Genomic DNA, 21,564 nt, shown 5'->3' with positions numbered 1-21,564 from the left:
ATTGAATTGAACTTCAATAATCCCAATCTTTCCTTAGGGATTAACTAGGATTTGAAGATCAAACTAATTAGCCACTTGACCTTCCCTTGCTCAAGTAAAGGCTAACTAAGTGGAAATAAGATTCAATTTTCATCATCATTGATAAGGATAACTAGGATAGGACTTCCAATTTCTCATACCTTGCCAAAAGTGTGTTTTACAGTTATTTATTTATTTTATAGTCTTTTACTTATTTTAATTGCAATTTAATTTAATTGTTCCTCATCTTCAAAACCCCAATTTACAATCTTCATAACCAATAATAAGAACATACTTCCCTGTAGAATCAGAATGTGTGTTATACCTGAGTTTTCCAGTGTATTTATAGGAGTGCAAAGTGACCTCCCTTGAGATAAGTTTTTTATCTTATCTTATCTTTGGGTGAGGCCACCTATCTTTTAGGCTAGCCGCCTTTAGAGTGGGCTGTATGCTTCTGTTTGGGCCTGCTTGGGCCTCTGTAGAGATGTTGGCCGAGCTCTTTAAGGAGAGGTCGGTGACGACCAACTTAGCAAGAGGTCGGTCGCTTTGTTTCCATCCGACCCAGACCGTATAGCTCGGTCCAAGGTATGAACAGTTCCCCTGCTTGAGCTTCGATCTTCCTTTGAGGTTGTGTTTCTTCAACTTCGACGTTTTTGAGGAAGTCGTGCTCGAGCATCTTGACTTCGGTCGATCTTGAGTAGTTTCTCCTTATGCGAGTCTGGTATCGCCTTTTTTAATGCGAGGCATTTTTTCAGCTTCTTTTTATTGCGGTGTGCCTTTGGTGTGCATTTTAATTTTCCTTGGGAACGCACAATTGTTTTTAAAGCTCTTTGATTAGGTTTTTAACTCTTTTACCGTTTTGTTTTCTCTCTTTGCTTTAAAAAGAGAAGAATTTGAACTTAGCCATGTTCTCCTACACCCTTCTGTTCTGCTTTGTTCTTCGCCCTTGCCTCCAAACTGGCTTTTTTCGTGCATTTCTTTTGCTCAGCGAAGAGGAGCTTTTCTTCCTCAAGGTTGCTCCTTTCTTGGATTTTTGAAGCTTTGTTGGTGAAGATTGCTCATGGCTTACTGCTTGTTTTATCTTCTTCCTTAGGTTGGTATTTTACTTCATACCTTTTCTTTTTACATGCTTTATTTGTCGTCGTTCTCATCGCTTTTACCCTTGCATGCTTTTCCTTCGTACAAAGTTTTGATCTTTTTTGAACTTCTCTTGAAAAAGGTTGAAACTTTCTTGGTGATTCTTGTGTGCTCTTGTTTTTTGATAGTTACAGTCTTTCTATCTTTGCTATTTGTATGAAGAAGTGCTGGTAATTAGGTCGAAACTCCTTGTATTTTCTTTTGTTTGAGAGGGTTAGGGCTCTGATTTTTTGTGTCGTTTCCTTTTCTGGGTTCTGCTCTGTTGTTGCCTCCAAAGGGTGCCCCTGGGCTTTTGGTGTTGATCCTCTGTTCTTTGCGAGTCCTGGGGTTCCCTTTTGCTACCATATCTGATACTCGTTGATTATTTCTTTGTCATTCTTTTACTGTCCGAGTTGTTTGGTAGTGACCTCTTTTTTTTTCTTATTATAGGTGTAGTTGCAAGTGAATTCTCTGAGATCGAAGAATCTTCCCCAAGTGAATACAAAGATGATGCGGAGGTAGATTTCTCTCAACCTCCCATCTATGACTTCAGTGACAAGGAAGATATAGAAGGCTTTGATCAGGACATGGATGCATTTGAAGAATTCTGCAAGGAAGTGAAAAAATTCACCGAAGAGCACAAGGGAGTAGAACTTACAGAACCACTGGAAATACCTATCCCAAGGCCATTACCACCCAATACAAGCTTCAAGTGGGTACAATCCTTAACCTTTAGCTTTATTTTTCCACTTGAATATGGTTTGCTTGAAACAGATGGCCAGCTTAGAGCTCTCTGCGGCTTTAAGAGTAAGAGGGAAATGGCTCGCACTAAGAGCTGGTGCACAAGGTTCCATAAGGTTCCACGCTTCAATTCGAAGTGCACGGATTGGCATCATGGTCAATCGAATGGATCTCGGAAAACGTTTGGTCATCTTGGTGAAAATCTACTTTCTAAACTGCCTGGATGGAAAAATATAGATCAAGACAAAGGTAGATTCAAAAGCAAAGTTTGGGATCCTGGAATCTATTCTGACATTCGTCACCCCGGGAGCCTGACAATCTGCTTGAAGATACTCAGAAGCTTTACATGCCTAGTTTGGGACCCCGGAGGCTGTTGGCATTCCAAACATTGGTGGAGATTTCTGGACGAATTTAAGCGCAAGCCGCCATAACAGGAAGCTCATCCAATGTCCAACTTAAGGACTTTAACTAAAAGTGCTAGGTGGGAGACAACCCACCATGGTATGGTCGTTTCTTTTTCAGTTTTATTTCGTTTTATTTATTTTTATTTTCCTTTTCAATTGAACCTGAATATTATTCATTCGCACTGCATACTGCATAATTGCATACCTGCATAATAAAAAAGAGAGTAGGCGTGCGACGCAACCGCATCACTCATGCGATCGCGTCAGTTGCGAAAAATAACCCCCCCATGCGCCCGCGTCATTCACGCGGCCGCGTGACCTGAAAATCGGCGTAAGTATCCAACGCCCAGAAAGTTGGGTTGGAATCGTGCGGCTGTTGTGCGTTTCGCACAAAATGACCCACGCGATCGCGTCCCTGACGCGATCGCGTCACTTGCACAACACCAATCCCACGCGACAGCATGAGCGACGCGATCGCGTCGCGTGGATTGCACAACACCCCAAAGGAGACAGAGAGTTGTGCTGAAACGACGCTGGAATTGCGCGTTTAGCACAATTTCCAGCGACGCGGTCGCATGCCTCACGCGACCGCGTCACTCATCCTTTTCCCCATTCGATGCGATCGCATCACTCATGCGATCGCGTCAACTCCCATTCCACCCCAGCCACGCGACCGCGTGCCCCACGCGATCGCGTGGATTCAAATTCGATAACCCCCCCAGTCACGCGAACCCTACCCATTCGCGCCCCCCCAACCCCTTCTCCTTCCTCTTTTCTCTGCAAACCAGCCACCGCCACCCACTTCCAGCCACCACCGTCGACCACCCAGACACTGCTGCCGTGCCACCCCCTTCTCCCTTCCCTCTCTTTCTTCTCTTCTTCTCTCCTCTTCTTCCCTCCACCACTACTGCCCACCTCCGCGACCACCACCCCACCGCGCCGCCGTCACCGCCGCGCCTCCACCCACCACCCACACCCCCTTCCCTTCCTTCCCCCTTAACCCCTACCCCCATTAAGCTACCTGAAACCCCCTGCCTCCGAACAACCACCGCCGCACCAACCACCCTCAACCGCCACGTCAGCCGCCGCCACCACCATCCCCCAGCCATCCCTCTGTCCCACTTTTATTCATACGCCTACCAGGTTCCGCCGAACGCCACCCTTCTTTCAATTTCTAGCTAATTACATATTTTTCTGTTTATCTTCATAATTAGGCTAGTTAGATATGCATGTTGTAGTGGATTCTAGGTGGTTAGGTAGCCTAGGATGTGGTTAGTGGATTTAGGCCTGATTATTTGCGCTGTTTGTGCTTATTGTTTTATATTTTTCGCAATTCTGCTGTTGCTGTGATGTTAGTATTGTTCATATGCTGTTCTTACTGTTCATGCTGCTATTGCAAATGTTCTTTCTTATTCACACTAATTATATCCAATTGCAGTTTATTTTAATTCACATGAACTGTCCTGCTTACTGTTTATTTTCCGAGAACATCCAATTTTAGCCGGAATGCTGCCCAATTTTCTGTAAACTGTTTTATTTCCATTCATGTCTTGGTTTTGGCACTTTGAACTCTGCTTTACTCTGCTTTTACCAAACCAATTCATGAATACCAGGGCAGGCTTTCTTATTCTTTTTTATTTCCTGGTTCATAATCTGCATTTTTGATGTTTAGCTTCCAATTTTTGATTCATCATCAACCTGATTCCCTTGTTTGGATATAAGTTAACTGTAGCTTCTAATTGAGAATGCTTGTTACTTAGAAAATGATCATCATGCCGCTTACTCTAACCCACTTTTTACTAATTCACTAATTTTAACTTCCTAAACTCTTTTTTCATTCCTAACCAACCTAACCTTTCAAAACATCTCTTCTGGTTTTTCACTATTCTCTTTAACCTTCTAACCAAGGCATGATGATAATTTTTCCTAATTAACATGATTTCTATTACATTTTGGATTGTTAATTTTTCTTCTCGAACTTTTAACCCCTATTCAATCCTTAATGCACACTTACTTAACTCATTTTCATTACTCCACTGCTCCTTTTCCACTATATGCTTATTTTGTGATTTGCATACTTGTTTTTCCTATTTTTATTATATCCTGGTTTTCTATTTTTCAGGATGTCTGACACCCAAAGAAAAGGAAAGGGAAAGGCAACAACTGGCAAACGGAAAAGAGGAGAATCCTCCATGTCCATCTGGGACCTCATGCATGATGACTCCTGGCGGGAGAAACACTTTACCCCGCAGGAGAAGGCTGACCAGCTACTCCCTGCTACTGATCCCATTAAGTTTGTAAACCGATACTGCGAGCTGAAGTATCCGGTGTTTGCAAACTCCAGGAACCTGTACCTGGAAAGGACTCTGAAGATCCCAGAATAACTCCAGCAATACACCTCTGATCAGATCAAACAAAGAGGCTGGTTCTTCATGGAGAGAACCCTGACTGAGGTCAATGCATCTTGGGTAAGGGAATTTTACTGCAATTACTTCAAAACTTCCCTAGATGCAGTAAACCTAAGAGGGAAGTAGATACTGGTCACTAAAGAGGCCATAGAGGATATTTTGAAGCTCCTGCCTAAATCCAATCAACTAGATGGTTATCAAAAGGCTGAGGAGGACATGCGCTTCATGAAGTTTGACTGGGATGCCGTTAAGGCAAGGATAGCCCTTGACCCGACTGTTCCTTGGGTCATGGGTCAAAACACCACCATGCCTAAGGGAATCAAGCGGGCATACTTGAATGATAAGGCTCGGCTATGGCATCAGATCCTAAGCAACTTTATTATGCTGAGTACTCATGAGACGGAGCTACCTACTGCTATGATCACCCTCCTATGGTGTGTGATGGAGGGTAAGGACCCGTACCTGCCACGCTTCATTCGGTACTATATGGCTAGGGTCCACGTCCGAGGCACTCTCCCCTTTCCATATCTGATTACACAGCTTGGCCGTCGAGCTTACGTGCCTTGGGAGGATGCTGATGAGAAGCCACCTGCTGCAGAATGCAAGAAAATTATCCCTTACAGCAGGAACTTTCTGGCTTTGGGCTACAGACCTCCATTTCTCACTCCTACTGATGAGACAGCCACACCATCTGCCGGCCTCTCTTCCTCTACAGCTAGCCCTGCTACCACCACTGCACCTCCACCTGCCTTAGAGCCAGTTATCATTTAGTGCACTACCTGTTTCAGCAGCTAGACCAGATGGAGCGCCGCAACCGGCGGGGATACGATAGATCTGAGCGTCGCAGCAAGCGACGCTATGAGCACCTGAAGCTGATGATCCGTTCTGGCAGCGACATCCCCTCCGAGCCTGACATCCCATCAGAGCCATCTGAGGAGGAGGCGGATGACCACGAGGCGGAGACCCATCCACAGAGAGAGGCTGCGTAGGCAGGCACAGAGCAGGTTGCATCACATCAGGAGGCCCTGCATCAGATTCAGGCTGCAGACCCAGAGGTTCCTATTCAGTCAGCACCTCCTCTGCAGCAGGCTGATCCTCAAACCACCACCACAGAGACTCCGGCTACCCATCCTTCCAGTGATGACACCCCTTCACACCCTGCTTGAGTGAGCATCAGGGACGATGCTTCATATTAAGTGTGGGGAGGTCGCGATCTCTGGCGTATATTTTTTTGGTGAACCACTACAGACTCTTTTACTTTATTTTGCTACTTTTCTGTATTTTCCTCTTTATTTTTATTTTTATTTTCTCAGTACTTATACATTGCTATTTTCATATATTTTTACTATATTTCTGCATGTTGCACTTTAGTTCATATTTTAGCCATTTAGTTTAGTTGCAATTCTAACTTATTAGTTATAGAAAATGTGGATTAATTGGTATAGTATACCCTTTTTAGCATAAGATAACTTAGTTTAAATTAAAAATATAAAAAGGAAGTAAACTAGAGACTTTAACAAAATAAAAACAACTAACACCTTGTATATATAGCATTACATGTTAGTTAGTTAATAACATTTCATCAAGGAGAAACACTAGAACTTTAAAGCCACCTTAAGATTTACATTGAGAATAATGGGAACTCTTAATTTTTACTTGCTTGACATATATAACTGATATATGATTTTTGAGTTAGAGAATACACAGCCTGTGAGTTTTGAGCTTAATTACATGGTTACATTTAAACCATAATATTTTATTCCTGTGTGTTTCGCCCTTCTTATTTATTCTGGTGTTCTTTACTTTATTTTAATATATATGTCTGATTATAAAATATAGATACATACCAAGAAAGTGATTGAGGCCATTGTTTGATTCTAGCTCACTATTCCCAAATTAGCCTACCTTTTACATCACCCTCGTTTGCCCCCTTGAGCCTTTAAATCCCCTCTTGTTTTATAACCACATTACTAGCCTTAAGCAGAAAAACAAAATAAAAATCCTAAGTTGAATCCTTGGTTAGCTTAAGATAGAAATTGTGTATTGTGTAAGTGTGGGGAACCTTATGGGAACATGGATGATAAAAACAAAGGGTAGAAAGTTAAAAAGAATAAGATATTTCAAAATAAAAATTTTAGGAAGCATGCTCATGTGGAATCAAAATAATTTAATTACCATGTGCATTTAAAAAAATATATATAAAAAAATATTTATTTTTTAGTATTTAAATAAAAGGGATACAAAAGAATTCCCCAAATACAAAATAAAGCAATGCACATGGGACAAAATTAAAATATGAGCATGTAACATCAAAAAGTGGGAAGAATATGGGAAAATAGGTAAAGAAGCTTTGCTTTACAAAATATGTATGTTAGGTGAGATCTTAGACTAATCAAGGATTCACTTATTAGCTCACTTAGCCTTATACATATACCCTTACCTTTACCTTGGCCCCATTACAACCTTAATTAAAGACCTCATGATTTTTGTATGCCTATATTCTATAATTGTTGATTGGTTAGATGAAGAACAAAGTTATGGAAAGTAAGGATAAAAAGAAGAATAGAGTGATTAACCCAATAAACACTGAGTGACTAGAGAGTAAACACAAAATCCAGTAAGGGTTCAATAACTCATCAACATATATCTCTGCTTAAATTGCTAATTGTCTTGCAAGTTTGTAAAATATTATTCTTTCCCATCTCAATTGTGAAAGTGTTTTATCATTATCTAAGGTTTGGCTATGCATATTGATGAGAGAACTTTTGCGTGGTCTAGAAATTTGCGGATAAATCCTCGTTGCAAGTATAGTTTCTAAACCTTCAAAAGTCCTTTCATACAAACATTTTGGTTGTCACAAGTAACAAACCCCTTAAAAATTGTTAACCGAGTATTCAAACCTCGGGTCGTCTTCTCAAGGAACTGCAAGGAAGTATGTTCTTATTATTGGCTATAAAGGTTGTAATCGGGGTTTAGAAGGTGAGAAGCAAGTGATTTTAATGACAAGTAAAGTAAATAGAAATTAAAATAAATAAATACTGTAAAGCAACTTTTGGCAAGGTAAGAGAAATTAGAAGTCCAACTTAGTTATCTCTCTCAACAATAATGAAAGTTGAATCTAAATTTCACTTAGTTAACCTTTACTAAAATAAAGGAAAGTCAAGGGACTAATTATTTTGACCTTCGAATCCTATTTATTTCCTAAGAAAAAGTTGGGATTATTGAAGTTCAGTTCAATTAGCAAGATAACGATTATCAATTATGCTGAGTTTAATAATGTTGAGTTACTGAATTCTTAACCAAGACCAAAAAGGGAAAAAGTAAAATTGCTGGAATAAAAATGTCCTTAGATGGGAAGCAATAATAACTTAAATTAAAGAGAACAATAATAAATTGAAATACCTCAATAATCACTAATTCAAATAATAATCTGTAACATGGAATAATTCATAAGCCAATTGGGCAACATCTGTAGATACGAATAAAAGCATTAAAGTAAAAGTAGCATAGAAACATAAATTAAAGTAAATACTAAACCTGGATCGAGAGTTACTCTTAAAAACTAAGAGGAGTCCTAAATCCTAATCCTAAGAGAGAGAGAGGAGAGAACCTCTCTCAAACTAAATCTAAATCATGGAAAGTGAAAATTGGCGAGCTCTCCCTTGAATGGATGCATTCCCCCACTTTATAGCCTCTAGTATGTGTGTTCTGTACTTGGATCTGGGCCAAAAGGGCTTCAGAAATCGCTGGGGGCATATTCTGTAAATTCTGATACATGGCCTCTGTCACGCATCCGCGTGGGTCACGCGGTCGCGTCATTTGGAGTTTTCCTTGTGGCGCGGTCGCGTCAGTCACGCGTCCGCATCGAATGCGCTATGCTCAAGTCGCGCGGCCGCGTCAGTCATGCGGCCGCGTCGCTGCTTCTTCGCTCCTGGCACGCGATCGCGTCGTCCATGCGATCGCGTGGATGCCAGTTTCTTCAAAACTCCGTTTCGCACTTTCCTTCCATTTTTGTACGTTTCCTTTTCCATCCTTTAAGTCATTCTGCCTTAGAAAATCTGAAACTACTCAACACACTAATCACGGCATCGAATGGAAATAAAGGTAATTAAAATAATTAATTTTAAAGCTTAGGAAACATATTTTTCACATACATCACATAATAAGGAAGGAAAAGTAAAACCATGCAATTAATATGAATAAGTGGGTGAAGGATTGAATAAATCATTCAAACTAAGCACAAAATAACTCATGAAATATGGGTTTATCAATCTCCCCACACTTAAACAATAGAATGTCCTCATGCTAAATCTAAGGTAAAGAATAAGGTAAGGTTAAAGTGGTGGAATGTTATGCAATGCAACCTATTCTAAATGCATCTACCTAAATGAGTCATGTAATTCCAATTTATCCACTCATATATAAAGCTTACATGTAGTCAAATTAATTCACATTCTCAAGGAGTCATATATATATATAGCCAACCCTTAAATAATAAAGCATTTTAGCAAATGAGATGGGAAATAAAAATATTGTACAAACTTGCAAAACAATTGGTAAATTAAGCACAGATATATGTTGATGAGTTATTGAACCCTCACTGGAATTTGTGTTTACCCTCTAGTCACTCAGTGTTTATTGGGTTTATTCACTCTACTTTTCTTTTTGTTCTTACTTTCTATAACTTTGTTCTTCATCTAACCAATCAACAATTATAGAGTACAGTCATACCAAAAGTCATGAGGTCTTTAATTAAGGTTGTAATGGGGCCAAGGTAAAGGTAAGGATATATGTATAAGGCTAAGTGAGCTAATAAGTGAATCCTTAATTAGACTAAGATCTCACCTAACATACATATTTAGTAGAACAAAACTTCTTTACCAATTTTCCCATATTATCCCACTTGTTGTTACATGCTCATGTTTCAATTTTATTTTTATCCCATGTGCATTGCTTTTATTTTGCATTGGGGAATTCTTTTGTATCCCCTTTTATTAAATGTTGAAAAATAACTTCTTTTTTTTTTCAATGCACATGGTAATTGGATCACTTTGATTTCTCATGAGCATGCCTCCCAAATTTTCTGAGTTATTTTATTTCTTTCAACTTTTCTACCTTTTGTTTCTATCATCCATGTTCCCAATAGGTTTCCCACATTTTAATCTATTCATAATTTTCTATCTTAAGCTTAACCAAGGATTCAACTTGGGATTTTATTTTGTTTTTCTGTTTAAGGCTAGTAGTGTGGCTAAATAGAATAAAAGGGATTTTAAAGGCTCAAGGGGGCTAACAAGGGTGATGTGAAAGGTAGGTTATTTTGGGGTAAGTGAGCTAAAATCAAATGATGGCCTCAATCATTCTTTTGGTATGTATCTATATTCTGTATTCTATATTCTATAATTGGACATATAGATTAAAGCAAAGTAAAGAACATCAGAATAAAAAGAAGTGAAACACACAGGAATGAAATTATGGTTTGAATGCAACCATACAATTAAGCTCAAGACTCACAGGCTGTGTGTTCTCTAACTCAAGCATCATATATCATTCATATATGTTATGCAGGTTTAGTTAAAAATTCCCATTATTCTCATAAAAAAATTATTTAGGGTAGCCTTTAAAGTTTTAATGTTCCTCCTTGATGAAATGTTGTCAACTTAACTACATGATGTAATGCTATATATACAAGGTTTATGGATTTAAATCTGTTATGTTCAATTTCCTAGCTTACTTCCTTTTTATATTTTTCAATTTAAACTATGCTATCTTATGCTAAAAAGGGTAAACTATACTAATTAATCCACTAATAAGTCAGAATTGCAAACTAAACTAAATAGCTAAAAATATGAACTAAAAATGCAAAATGCAGAAATAGAGTAAAAATACATAAAAGCAGCAATGTATAAGTACTCAGAAAATAGCAGTAAAAAGAAAAATACAGAAAAATATCCAAAATAAAAGAAAAAAGAGATGTAGTGGTTCACCAAAATAAAACGCCAGAGATGGCGACCTCCCCACACTTAAAATGAAGCATCGTCCCTGATGCTCAGTCAAGCCGGGTGTGAAGGGGTGTCATCACTGGTAGGGATGGTAGCTGGAGGCTCTGTGGTGGTGGTGGGCTGAGCATCTGGCTGCTGTAGAGGCGGTGCTGACTGGATCGGGATCTCCGGATCTGCAGCCTCGATCTGATGCGTAACCTCCTGATGTGGTGCAGCCTGCTCAGTGCCTGCCTGCGGATGGGTCTCCTCCTGGGGATCATCCTCCTCCTCCTCTGATGGCTCTGATGGTGTGTCGGGCTCGGAGGGGATGTCACCACCCTATCGGATCATCAACTTCAGATGCGAATAGCGTCGCTGGCTGCGACGCTCCAATCTCTCATTTCGGCGCCGGTTACGGTGCTCCATCTGATCAAGCTGTCGGAATAGGTGGTGCACGAGGCGATATACGGGCTCAGAGGCAGGTGGAGGTGCAGTGGTGGCAGCAGGGGCAACAGGGGCAGCCGTGGATGAAGAGGGTCCAGCAGACGGTGGGGCTGTCTCATCAGTAGCAGTGAAGGGTGGTGGTCTGTAGCCCAAAGCTAGGAAGTTCCTGCTGTGAGGAATGATCTTCCTGCAGTCCGCCACTGGTGGTCTCTCATCGGCATCCTCCCATGGCACGTCAGCTCGACGGCCTAGCTGTGTAACCAGATACGGAAAAGGGAGGGTGCCTCGGACGTGGACCCTGGCCATATAATGCCGGATAAAGCGTGGTAGATAAAGGTCCTTACCCTCCATCACACACCATAGGAGGGTGATCATAGCAGCTGGGATCTCTGTCTCATGAGTACTCAGCATCACATAATTGCTCAAGATCTGGTGCCATAACCGAGCCTCATCATTTAAGTACGCCCTCTTGATCCCTCTAGGCATGGTGGTGTCCTGACCCATCTCCCAAGGAACCGTCGGGTCGAGAGCTATCCGTGCCTTCACAGCATCCCAATCAAACTGCATTAGGCGCATGTCCTCCTCAGCCTTTTGATAACCATCAGGCTGATCGGACTTGGCTGGGAGCCGGAGAATGTCCTCTATGGCCTCCTCAGTGACCAGAATCTGCTTTCCTCTTAGGTTCACTGCATCTAGGGTAGTGATGTAGTAATTGCAGTAGAATTCCCGGACCCAAGATGCATTGACCTTTGTCAGTGCTCTCTCCAGAAAGAAGCAGCCTCTTTGCTTGATTTGCTCAGTGGTGTACTGCTGGAGTGCTTCTGGAATCCTCAGAGTTCTTTCCAGGTATAGATTCCTGGAGTTTGCAAATGCCGGATACTTCAGCTCACAGTATCGGTTTGCAAATTTTATTGAATCATTTGCAGGGAGCAGCTGGTCAGCTTTTTCCTGCTGTGTAAAGTTCTTCTCCCGCCATGAGGTATCATGCATCAGGTCAATGATGGACTGGGAGGAATCTCCTCTCTTGCGCTTGCCAGTAGCCTTGCCTTTTCCTTTCCTCTGTGAGGCAGACATCCTGAAAAATGGAAAACCAGGATATGGTTAAAAATAGGGAAGTAAATAGGCAATTAAACAAAGAAAACTCAAAGCGGCAAAGGAGAATGAGAAATAGGTAAATGAGTTAAGTAATGGTGTATTAAGGATTGTATAGTAGTTTAAAAGTTTGAAAGGAAGAATTTACAATCCAAAATGTATCAGAATCCAAGTTAAATAGAGAAATTTTCATAATGCCATGGTGAGAAAGTTAGAGGTGAATGAGAAAAAATCAGAAAAGAGATTTGGAAAAAGTTAGTATGGTTAGAATTTGAAAGAGGGGTTAGTAAATTAAAATTAGTGAGGCAGTAAAATGTGGGTTAAAGTATGTGGCATAAAGAAAATATTCCACATAGCAAGGATTCACAATTAAGACTAGAAATAACTCATAACCAAACAAGAAAAACAGGGTGATGTTGATTCAAACAGATATAAAGAAAGCAAGAATTGGAATCAGAATATCACAAATGCAGTTTATAAACCAGGAAATCAAAGAGGATAAGAGAGTCTGCCATAGAATTCATGAAACGGTTTGGTTAAAGTAGAGGATAACAGAGTTCAGATTGCCAAACCAAAACATGAATGAAAATAATTCACAAAAAATTTGGGCAGCATTCTGGCTAACATTGGATTTTCCCGAAAAATAAACAGCAAACAAGGCAGTTCATATGAATTAAAAAAAACTTGATGCAGTTACCTATAATTAATAGAAACATGAAAATTCAGAGTAACAAGCAGCAAATACAGGAAATCACAGCATATGAACAAGGTCATAGGAACAGCAGAATTACAGTTTTGATAAAACAGAAACATGAAAAGTGCAAGTAAACAGACCTAAATTCACTAACCACAACCTAATCTACCGAACAACCTAAAATCCACTACAACATGCATATCTAGCTATCCTAAACAAGAACATAAACGGGAAAAAAAATAAGAAAAACTACGAACGGATAAAAGGCTTGCGTGCTGCGGAACCTGGAAAGCGTAAGAAGTAGAACGGGGTAGAAAAGCGATTGGGTGGTGACGGCGGCGGCGTCCGACGCGGTGGCGGGCACGGCGGCGTGGTGGCTGCTTGCGTGGTAGTTCGGTCAGGGGAAAAGGGAGGGGGTGATGGGGTTAGGGGTTCTAACGTGGGTGCATGTGGGTGGTCGGATGGGGGGTGGATGGCGGCGGTGGGTGGTGGTGTGGAGGGGAGCAGCGGCGGAGATGGGGGGAAGAGAAGAAAAAAAGGAAGCAAGAAGGGAAAAAACAAGGAGGGGGTAGGTGGCGGTGGCGGTTGGGTGGCCGGCGGGGTTCGGGTGGTGGCGCCACTACAAGAAAAATACCCATTCAGCCACACTTTTTTTAAGCTACATCTACGCTTTTCTCCATGTTTCCTTTTTGCGGGAGAATAGGAATCACATTTGTGGCATCACTTGAAAAGCGATGCCTTAGATATTATAAAGATCACTTATAAAGCGTAGCCTTAACTTAAGAGTTATGGGTTCACTTTTTACACCAAAGAAAACACTTTTAAAGTGTAGCCTATTTATCATATTTCAGGTGCATTTTAAAAGTGTTGCCTAATGTATTTCAAGTCAAATATATCAACACTTAGTAAATTTTTTTCACAATATTTCACCAAATATACAAGCACGCATACAGTAGTAGACACTTAGGCAAATAAAAACAAAATAACACACTTAGGCAAATAAAAACAAAAATAACATGGCCATAGACACTTAGGCAAATAAAAACAAAATAACATGGCCATCACTGAACTCGCGATCCCTATAGCTAGCTAATCACACTCCCTTCATCACCCCCAAATCAGAGAAGACCACTGACGGCGTCAACCCTCACGGCGTCACCGCTCACGGCGTCACCGCTCACGGCGTCAGCATCTCCACCACTCACTCATCTTCATCACTCACCTCTCACCACGCCGCCACTCGTTTTCATCACCGGTTCTCGTCGCTGCGCGCTGACATCAGGAAGATCGACTGTGCGCTCGACTAAAAGCTTTTCTTTATTCGCTCACCGTCGTCAAGAAAGGTATGTATCACCTTCATTTGGTTTCTAAAATCTGAGAGGGTAGGGTTCTGATTTTTGGGTTGCAAATTGGGGGTTTGGTACAAAATCCTTTGAATTCGTGAATTGATGAACATGCATGCTAATCTTGCTGCGCAGGAGAACTCAGAATTTGCTGGTTTCATTCCGTTATTGCTGCGGCGCAGCAGAACTCGTGAATTTGGGATTGTTGCGGCGCAGGAGATCGAACTCGTGAATTTGGGATTGGGGTTTCATTCCGTTTACGCAGGTACTGTATAGGCTAAAGAAAAATAGCAAACATTTTTGCACCCCAATTTGATGAAGAACGAATGATTGTAGGATCAATTTGTGGTCAAATGCTATAAATTAGTAGTAATCCATGAAAGAGTTCCCAAACTGTGAAATACACTTGTGAAAGTTGATTATATGTCTTGATTCTGGGTTTGATTCTCATAATTGTCTTTCGCTTGTTGCTTATCGTTCTCTACTCTTATAGAATTCTGCTCCACATTGATGAAACAAAAATGTTTTCCTAGTTCAAAAGTTTCCTGCGCAATCAGTGTTAGTGTTTCGTATTTTTAACACACGATTTGTTAGTATATTTTGTGTTGATTACTTCTTGATCGAAGTACATTTCATGACTTGGCGATTGCCATTGAGGGAAAAATTGCTTCCCTGGTTCAAATTTTTTTTGTGCAATCAGTATTAGTGTTATGTTCTTAACACGGGTTTTCTTATTATTAAATACGTCCAATTTGTGTGGAACTCTTGCTTTATTGAAGTGCATTTGATGACTTGGTGACTTGCTTTAGTTGAACTCTGGAAAAGTTATCGCTGTTGGCCCCGGTCTTCGTGGCAAGGACGGGAACCTAAACCTCTTGGTTCAGTTATTATTGTCTATTATGAATGGTTTTTGAGTGAAAAGCTTTGTTGTATATGATGATTGATGAAGAAGCTTCCCTTTCCATCCACAATTACTTGTTCTATTAGGAATACACAAGCTTAATTACATTCCAGCACTTCCTTTTTATTTTTTCCCTCTGATTTCTCCAATTCAAATCAATTTGCACTTTTTAAAACTTGAATAATTAAATTCCTGTGTGTAGAGCAGTGTCAAAATTCGGAAATAGATTTTATATATAATAGATTTTGATATGTCAAAGTAGTGGAGTTAGCTATGTTAGCTTTTAGGGAAGTTTGAAGTTAGAGCCGTAGTGGCACTTAAAAGGCATATCTAGTTCTAAAAGACATGCAAACTTTTAACTAATTAAAAGGAAACTGATTTTTTAGAGATCTATTGTCATAAAAATAAAATTTGAGTTTCGTAATTTAATTGATTTGTAGTGTTTTCTGGGGTTTTGGTTGGACAACGACATTTTTTCTATTGATTCTATACTATCATGTTGAGTTTCTTGTAAAAGATGAATTCATCTTTTTTATTGAGTTGTTCAAGAGTTGCATCATTTTAGGATCTCAAATAAGTTTTTACAGGGGTAAAATGTTGATGTTAACTTGTCTCTTCTCTCAATAATAGTGAGTATAGTAAAGATAAATAATTGTGACGTCAGTTTTTTTTTTTATAACAATTTCGTCGGTTTTTGTTGTGTAATTAAGTCTGACGATTGCTCTTGAAAAAAATATTGTTTTAGCTCTCTCTTTATTTGGAATATTTTGCGTTCTGAATTTTTTTCTTAAAAAATTGGTTTATGTTTAGAAGTGTGGTTATAAGATAGTTGATATTAAAATTGATTCTATGAATACTTTCTTGTTGCTTTAATTTGATTCCTAACAACTGTCTTGTGTTGATAGTAATTTACTTGAAAATTAGAAAATTATCGTGTCTTAATTGAGAAGTTCAATTTAATCTTATTCATAGAGAAGTTAAATGTTGTAGCTAATTTGTTAACTTAAAAATGATCTAAAAATTATAAATAGAGAGGAGGGAGACAAGAAGTGAGAATATAGAATGATTAGGGGAGCTAATAAGAACTATGGGCTCTTATCCCTGAAGGTGGACCCTCACAGATAAAGCACCCACTTATTTCCTCTGTTATTGGTTGTCTTCTCAGTATCATAACATCAACTTACTATATAGATAAGATAAAAAAATAGTTTTTAGTTTGATTGAGATTGTTCAATATTCCAAGCAAACTGCATATACTCTTTAATAAGAAATTTGAAGCGTAGCAGTGAGCAGTGAAATCTAAACTGAAATCACAGATATTGATATTGTTAGGGATAAGTACTAACTTGCCTTGTTTTGAGGGCATCAGTGGCACAGATCAATAATAAAAAAGCCGCCTCAGAGAAATCTCATGAATTTTGGTCCCTTTTAAGTGATAGTTTTGTTTGTTTATTACTTTTGAGAATAACTTTGATTAGAAAACATAATAGTAGTAAGTAGTAACAGAGCAGAGCAACACATGGAGGCAAAATTTTGGTAGCATTTATTAAGGTAATGGTAATAATGTGTTAATATATCAGTCTTCACGTTATTATCATACTCTATCACTTGATAATAATTCACATCACTCACTGTCTCACTCTGCCCTTCTCCATCTATTTTCATAACTTTACTTTTATTTTTTAAAGTTAGAACTTCCAAGGTTATATTATATCACAGGATCTGCTCCGCAACAACTTCAAATCCGTGACTTATTGAGATTTATGATAATATTTTTATTCTTAATTATAAGTCGTTTAATAGTCAAACTGGTCCATGTGAAAAGATTTACGTTAAAGCATCCTGATTCTTTTCACTATTCTCTAAATGTATTTCATTGTTTGCTGCTGCATGGATGACCCATGTGGTTTGCATGAATGGCTGCCAAGTTCATGGCTTACCAGTTACCAGGATAATATTTTGATTAGCTCATGATTTACCATTAAATCGTCTCACTTCTACTGACCTGAATTGAGTTTTGAGAAGCAAGATTGCTTCCTTTTATTTTTAGTTACTCAGTTACTCATGCTTTGGATTTGAATTTTGGGCTGTTATCAGATTGCTTTTATTTTTCAAATAAGTTATCGACCTGAATTGAGTTTTTTTATTTTTTTTCCCTTACATTTTAATTATATCAGTTTAGAATTTATGAAAATAAATCAAGAGTAAATAATATCATAGTCTAATCTCTTAGAATTTTACTTGGTAACAAACAGATTGAAGTTTTTGGTTAAAGCTCCCAAGTGGATTTTGTCAAAACATTGATCGTGTCATGGCAAGGTACAATGCATACTTTTTTTTTCACTTTATTATTATGCTATTAATTCATGTGTAGCTCCACTTTGATTGCTTTATTAGTTATGAAGTTGCAATTTAACTTATTATTTATGTACTATAAATTTTTTATTTTCCTTAATTTGTTTTGCTTCAGCGAGTTTCTAGTAAAATATTTAGAGAATTACTTCTAAAGATTAGGAACTATTTCCTAACCTAACTACAAGGCTATGAAGTCCGTTTCATAGCCCATGCCCCTTATATTTCATAACACCCTTCCTCCTCTATTCTTATTATCTTCACTTTGCGACCCCTTATAAATTTTTCTCCAAAAAAATTTAATAATTATCGATTAGGTTTTGTGATATGCCGAAGGATTGGATGGATCTACCGAGGTATAGCGAAGAGTATATCAATGGTGTTATTAGTTTCTTAGAGTTTGCATACTCTGAGGGAGAGCCGGACGGACAACAAATTCAATGTCCTTGTAAGAGGTGTTGTAACATTGAGTGGTATAGAAGAGATGTGGTATTTGACCATTTAGTAGCCGACGGATTTGTTAAGGGATATAGAACATGGATTAATCACGGGGAATGGACAATCCCGATGGTGGTTGATGATGACACGGATGATGAAGGTGCACGCGATGACATTGAAGGACTGCTTAATGATGCATTTGGAGATCATGCTGAGGGTGTTACTGTAGGTCCAAATGAAGAGGCTAAAAAGTTTTATAATTTAATAGATGGGGCAAGTCAAGAGTTATACCCGGGCTGCAAGAAATTTTCTACATTATCTTTTACCATCCGCCTGTACTTGTTGAAGTGTTTGCACGGTTGGAGCAATGCCTCCTTCACTTCCCTTCTTGAGCTATTGAAAGAGGCAATGCCTGAAATTAAAATACCTCCATCTTTCCATAAGACGAAGGCTATGATAAGAGATTTAGGTCTGGATTATAAAAAATTGATGCTTGTCCTAATGATTGCCTCCTGTATAAGAAAGAACTAAAGGATGAAACACAATGTCGTGTATGTGGAACATCTCGATATACTGAAAATTCTAGTGATAATAGCGAGAACCAACCTCACAATAAAGGTCGTCCTATTCCTGTAAAGACTCTGAGATACTTTCCTATAATTCCAAGACTTCAGCGATTATTTATGTGCTCAAAAACGGCAGCTAGTTTGAGGTGGCATGATGAGGAGCGCGTTAAAGATGGGACGTTAAAGCATCCTGCTGATGGACTGGCATGGAAGAACTTTGATGAAATGAATGAAGATTTTGCAAAAGAATCACGCAATATTAGACTAGGCTTGTCAAGTGATGGGTTCAACCCATTTCGTAGCATGAATATTTCATGGAGCACGTGGCCCGTAATGCTGATGGTATACAACTTGCCTCCGTGGATGTGCATGAAACCTGAATATTGTATGCTATCTTTGCTTATTCCTGGGCCACAATCACCTGGCAAAGATATTGACGTGTATCTACAACCATTGATGGAAGACTTGAAGTTGTTGTGGGAAATAGGGGTGGAAACTTATGATGCATCAAAGAATGAGACCTTTCAAATGCGGGCAGCTCTTTTGTGGACAATTAATGATTTTCCTGCGTATGCTATGTTGTCTGGGTGGAGTACAAAGGGAAAATTGGCTTGCCCTTGTTGCAACAAAAATACCTCTTCTCTACAACTAAAACATAGTCGGAAGACAGTTTATATGGACCATCGTGTCTTTTTACCCATGGATCATCCATGGAGAACCAATACAAGGTCTTTTAATGGGAAGCAAGAATTAAGACCCCCTCCACCTGTTATAGAAGGAACGGAAATTTTTGAGATGCTACAAAATGTTGAGAATGTTTTCGGGAAGAAGCAAAGTACATCAAATAGTTTCCCATGGAATTGGAAAAAAAGATCAATTTTCTTTGAATTGCCTTACTGGCACAAGAACCTACTGCGTCACAACTTAGATGTCATGCACATAGAGAAGAACATACTTGACAGTATAATTGGAACTCTTTTGGATATCCCAGGCAAGACAAAGGATCATCTGAATGCTCGATATGACTTAAAAGATTTGGGGATCTGGAAAAATCTTCAACCAAAGGAGGTGAATAATGGCAAGAGAACAAAGTTGGCAAAGGCATGCTTTTCTATGACTGCTGCAGAGAAGTCAATTTTTTGTGGTGTTTTGAAGACAACAAAGCTACCTGATGGTAGTGCTTCGAATATATCACGGTGTGTACATCTAGCAGAAAGAAAAATTTCTGGGTATAAGACTCACGATGCTCATTGTTTGCTACACTACTTACTACCAATACCGATTAAAAGCATCCTTCCTGATCACGTGGCCATTCCGTTGATTCGACTAAGTTCCTTTTTTCGTCGCATATGCAAAAAGTTAATAACACTGGAAGAGATAGATCGACTGGAGTTAGAGATTGTGGAAACATTATGCCACCTTGAGAGGATCTTTCCCCCTAGTTTTTTTGACATAATGGTTCATCTTCCTATTCATTTAGCAAATGAGGTGAGATTGGGTGGTCCGGTGCAGTTTCATTGGATGTATCCTCCAGAAAGGTACATGTGTACATTAAAGTCGTATGTACGCAATAAAAGTCGCCCCGAAGGTTCTATTGCAGAGGCATATCTGGCTGAAGAGTGCTTAACTTTCTGCTCAAGATACTTACATGAAGGTGTGCGAACAAGACTTAATAAGCGACCTCGGAATGATGATGATCCTAATGACGATGAAGTTTTGCCTTCAAAGTTGTTTTCTAACAAAGGTCGTTCGTTAGGCGTGGGAAATGGAGAACCAATTAATCTCGATGACATATCAAGTGCTCAAGCCCATGTATATGTATTATACAATTGTGAAGAAGTCGCAGATTATGTTAGGTAACTTAATATAACTTATGTTTATTCACTAAATCAAGTGCATTTAGATTTTTTCCGATCAAACATAACTATTATTAACTACAGAGAGCATGAGGATGAGGTTAACAATCAGCGGGGAACAAGATGGAGAAAAGCTCAAGTTCACAGTAGAACCTTCTCGCAGTGGTTTGAAACTCGGGCGAGAGATTCAGATGTGCCTGTTTGGCTAAAAGAATTATCTCGAGGTCCAAGCTCTGTTGCAAGAAGATTTTCTGGATATATAATTAATGGATATAGGTTTCACACTGTGGAGCGTGAGGCAAGGAGAAAAACACAAAATAGTGGTGTCACATTAACTGCTTTAACTTCAAGCTTTGCAAGTGCTAAAGATAAAAGTCCAATTCAAGACACTGTAGCTTATTATGGCAGGTTATTTGAGATAGTAGAGTTAGATTATTTTGGGCGTTTTAAGGTTGTATTGTTTCGGTGTGAGTGGTATGATGCTGGGAGAGACAAATACGGTCTTACATTTGTTCACTTCAATAAGAAATGCTACCAGAATGAACCTTTCATACTAGCATCTCAAGCACATCAGTGTTTTTATGTGCAAGATCCATATGAACATAACAAACATTATGTTATGGAAACTATCCCAAGAGACTTATTTAAAACAAATGACGAATCTGAGTCTGAGGCCAGTCAAACCTTCTATAGTGAACAACACGAGCATATAACAAGTCCTGCCATACCAGCTGATGATGGTGAACTTATTCTGGAGAGGAATGATCTACGACCTACAGTTATTGAAAAGGTTCCCCAAGTGACTTCTGCCCAAGAAGATGAGGCAGATTTCATTGGAGATTCTGATTCTGATGGGTCAGCCTAAGCAATTTATTGCTTAATATGTACATATGTATAACTAAGTTTTCTTCACCTTTTTATTTGTAAGTCATATTTTTGTTTTAATTTCTCATTTTGTTAGTGTTTCTTATAGGATATGTCACTTTATTGCTTATATTAACTCGAGTTAACTAATTTATTTGTGTAGGAATAAAGAATTTATTGATCTTAAAGCAACATCAAGTAAGAATCTACTTCGACAATTTGAAGCCAAGAGACAAAGGATTGTAAATGAACGCAAGCAATATGTGATGCAAGGTGCAGCACGTAATGACAAGGAGGAAACTATGCCAAGGTTGGATGTAGTCGAAAGTCAAAAAGAGTTGAGTGCAAC

General features: G+C 39.1%; 1 protein-coding gene across 1 annotated transcript; it reads left to right on the top strand.

The window, feature by feature from the left end:
* Positions 1-17,818: 17,818 nt before the first annotated feature.
* Positions 17,819-21,216, top strand: LOC140182308 (uncharacterized). Its single transcript, XM_072228471.1, has 3 exons — positions 17,819-18,334; positions 18,451-20,351; positions 20,436-21,216. The coding sequence occupies exons 1-3, from the start codon at positions 17,819-17,821 to the stop codon at positions 21,214-21,216; spliced, it is 3,198 nt and encodes a 1,065-aa protein (XP_072084572.1).
* The last annotated feature ends 348 nt before the right edge of the window (positions 21,217-21,564 follow it).

This window comes from Arachis hypogaea, chromosome 19, assembly GCF_003086295.3.
Source record: "Arachis hypogaea cultivar Tifrunner chromosome 19, arahy.Tifrunner.gnm2.J5K5, whole genome shotgun sequence".
NCBI classification, from domain to species: domain Eukaryota; kingdom Viridiplantae; phylum Streptophyta; class Magnoliopsida; order Fabales; family Fabaceae; genus Arachis; species Arachis hypogaea.
The sequence above is the reverse complement of the archived record's forward strand: the minus strand, read 5'-3'. Positions and strand labels throughout refer to the sequence as shown.

Bases quoted from the DNA above. Each gene is read 5' to 3' on its own strand.
- LOC140182308 (XM_072228471.1), top strand. From the start codon at position 17,819: ATGCCGAAGGATTGGATGGATCTACCGAGGTATAGCGAAGAGTATATC. The intron at 18,335-18,450 runs GCAATGCCTGAA...CTCCTGTATAAG, and splicing joins TTCTTGAGCTATTGAAAGAG to AAAGAACTAAAGGATGAAAC. The intron at 20,352-20,435 runs GTAACTTAATAT...TATTAACTACAG, and splicing joins GAAGTCGCAGATTATGTTAG to AGAGCATGAGGATGAGGTTA.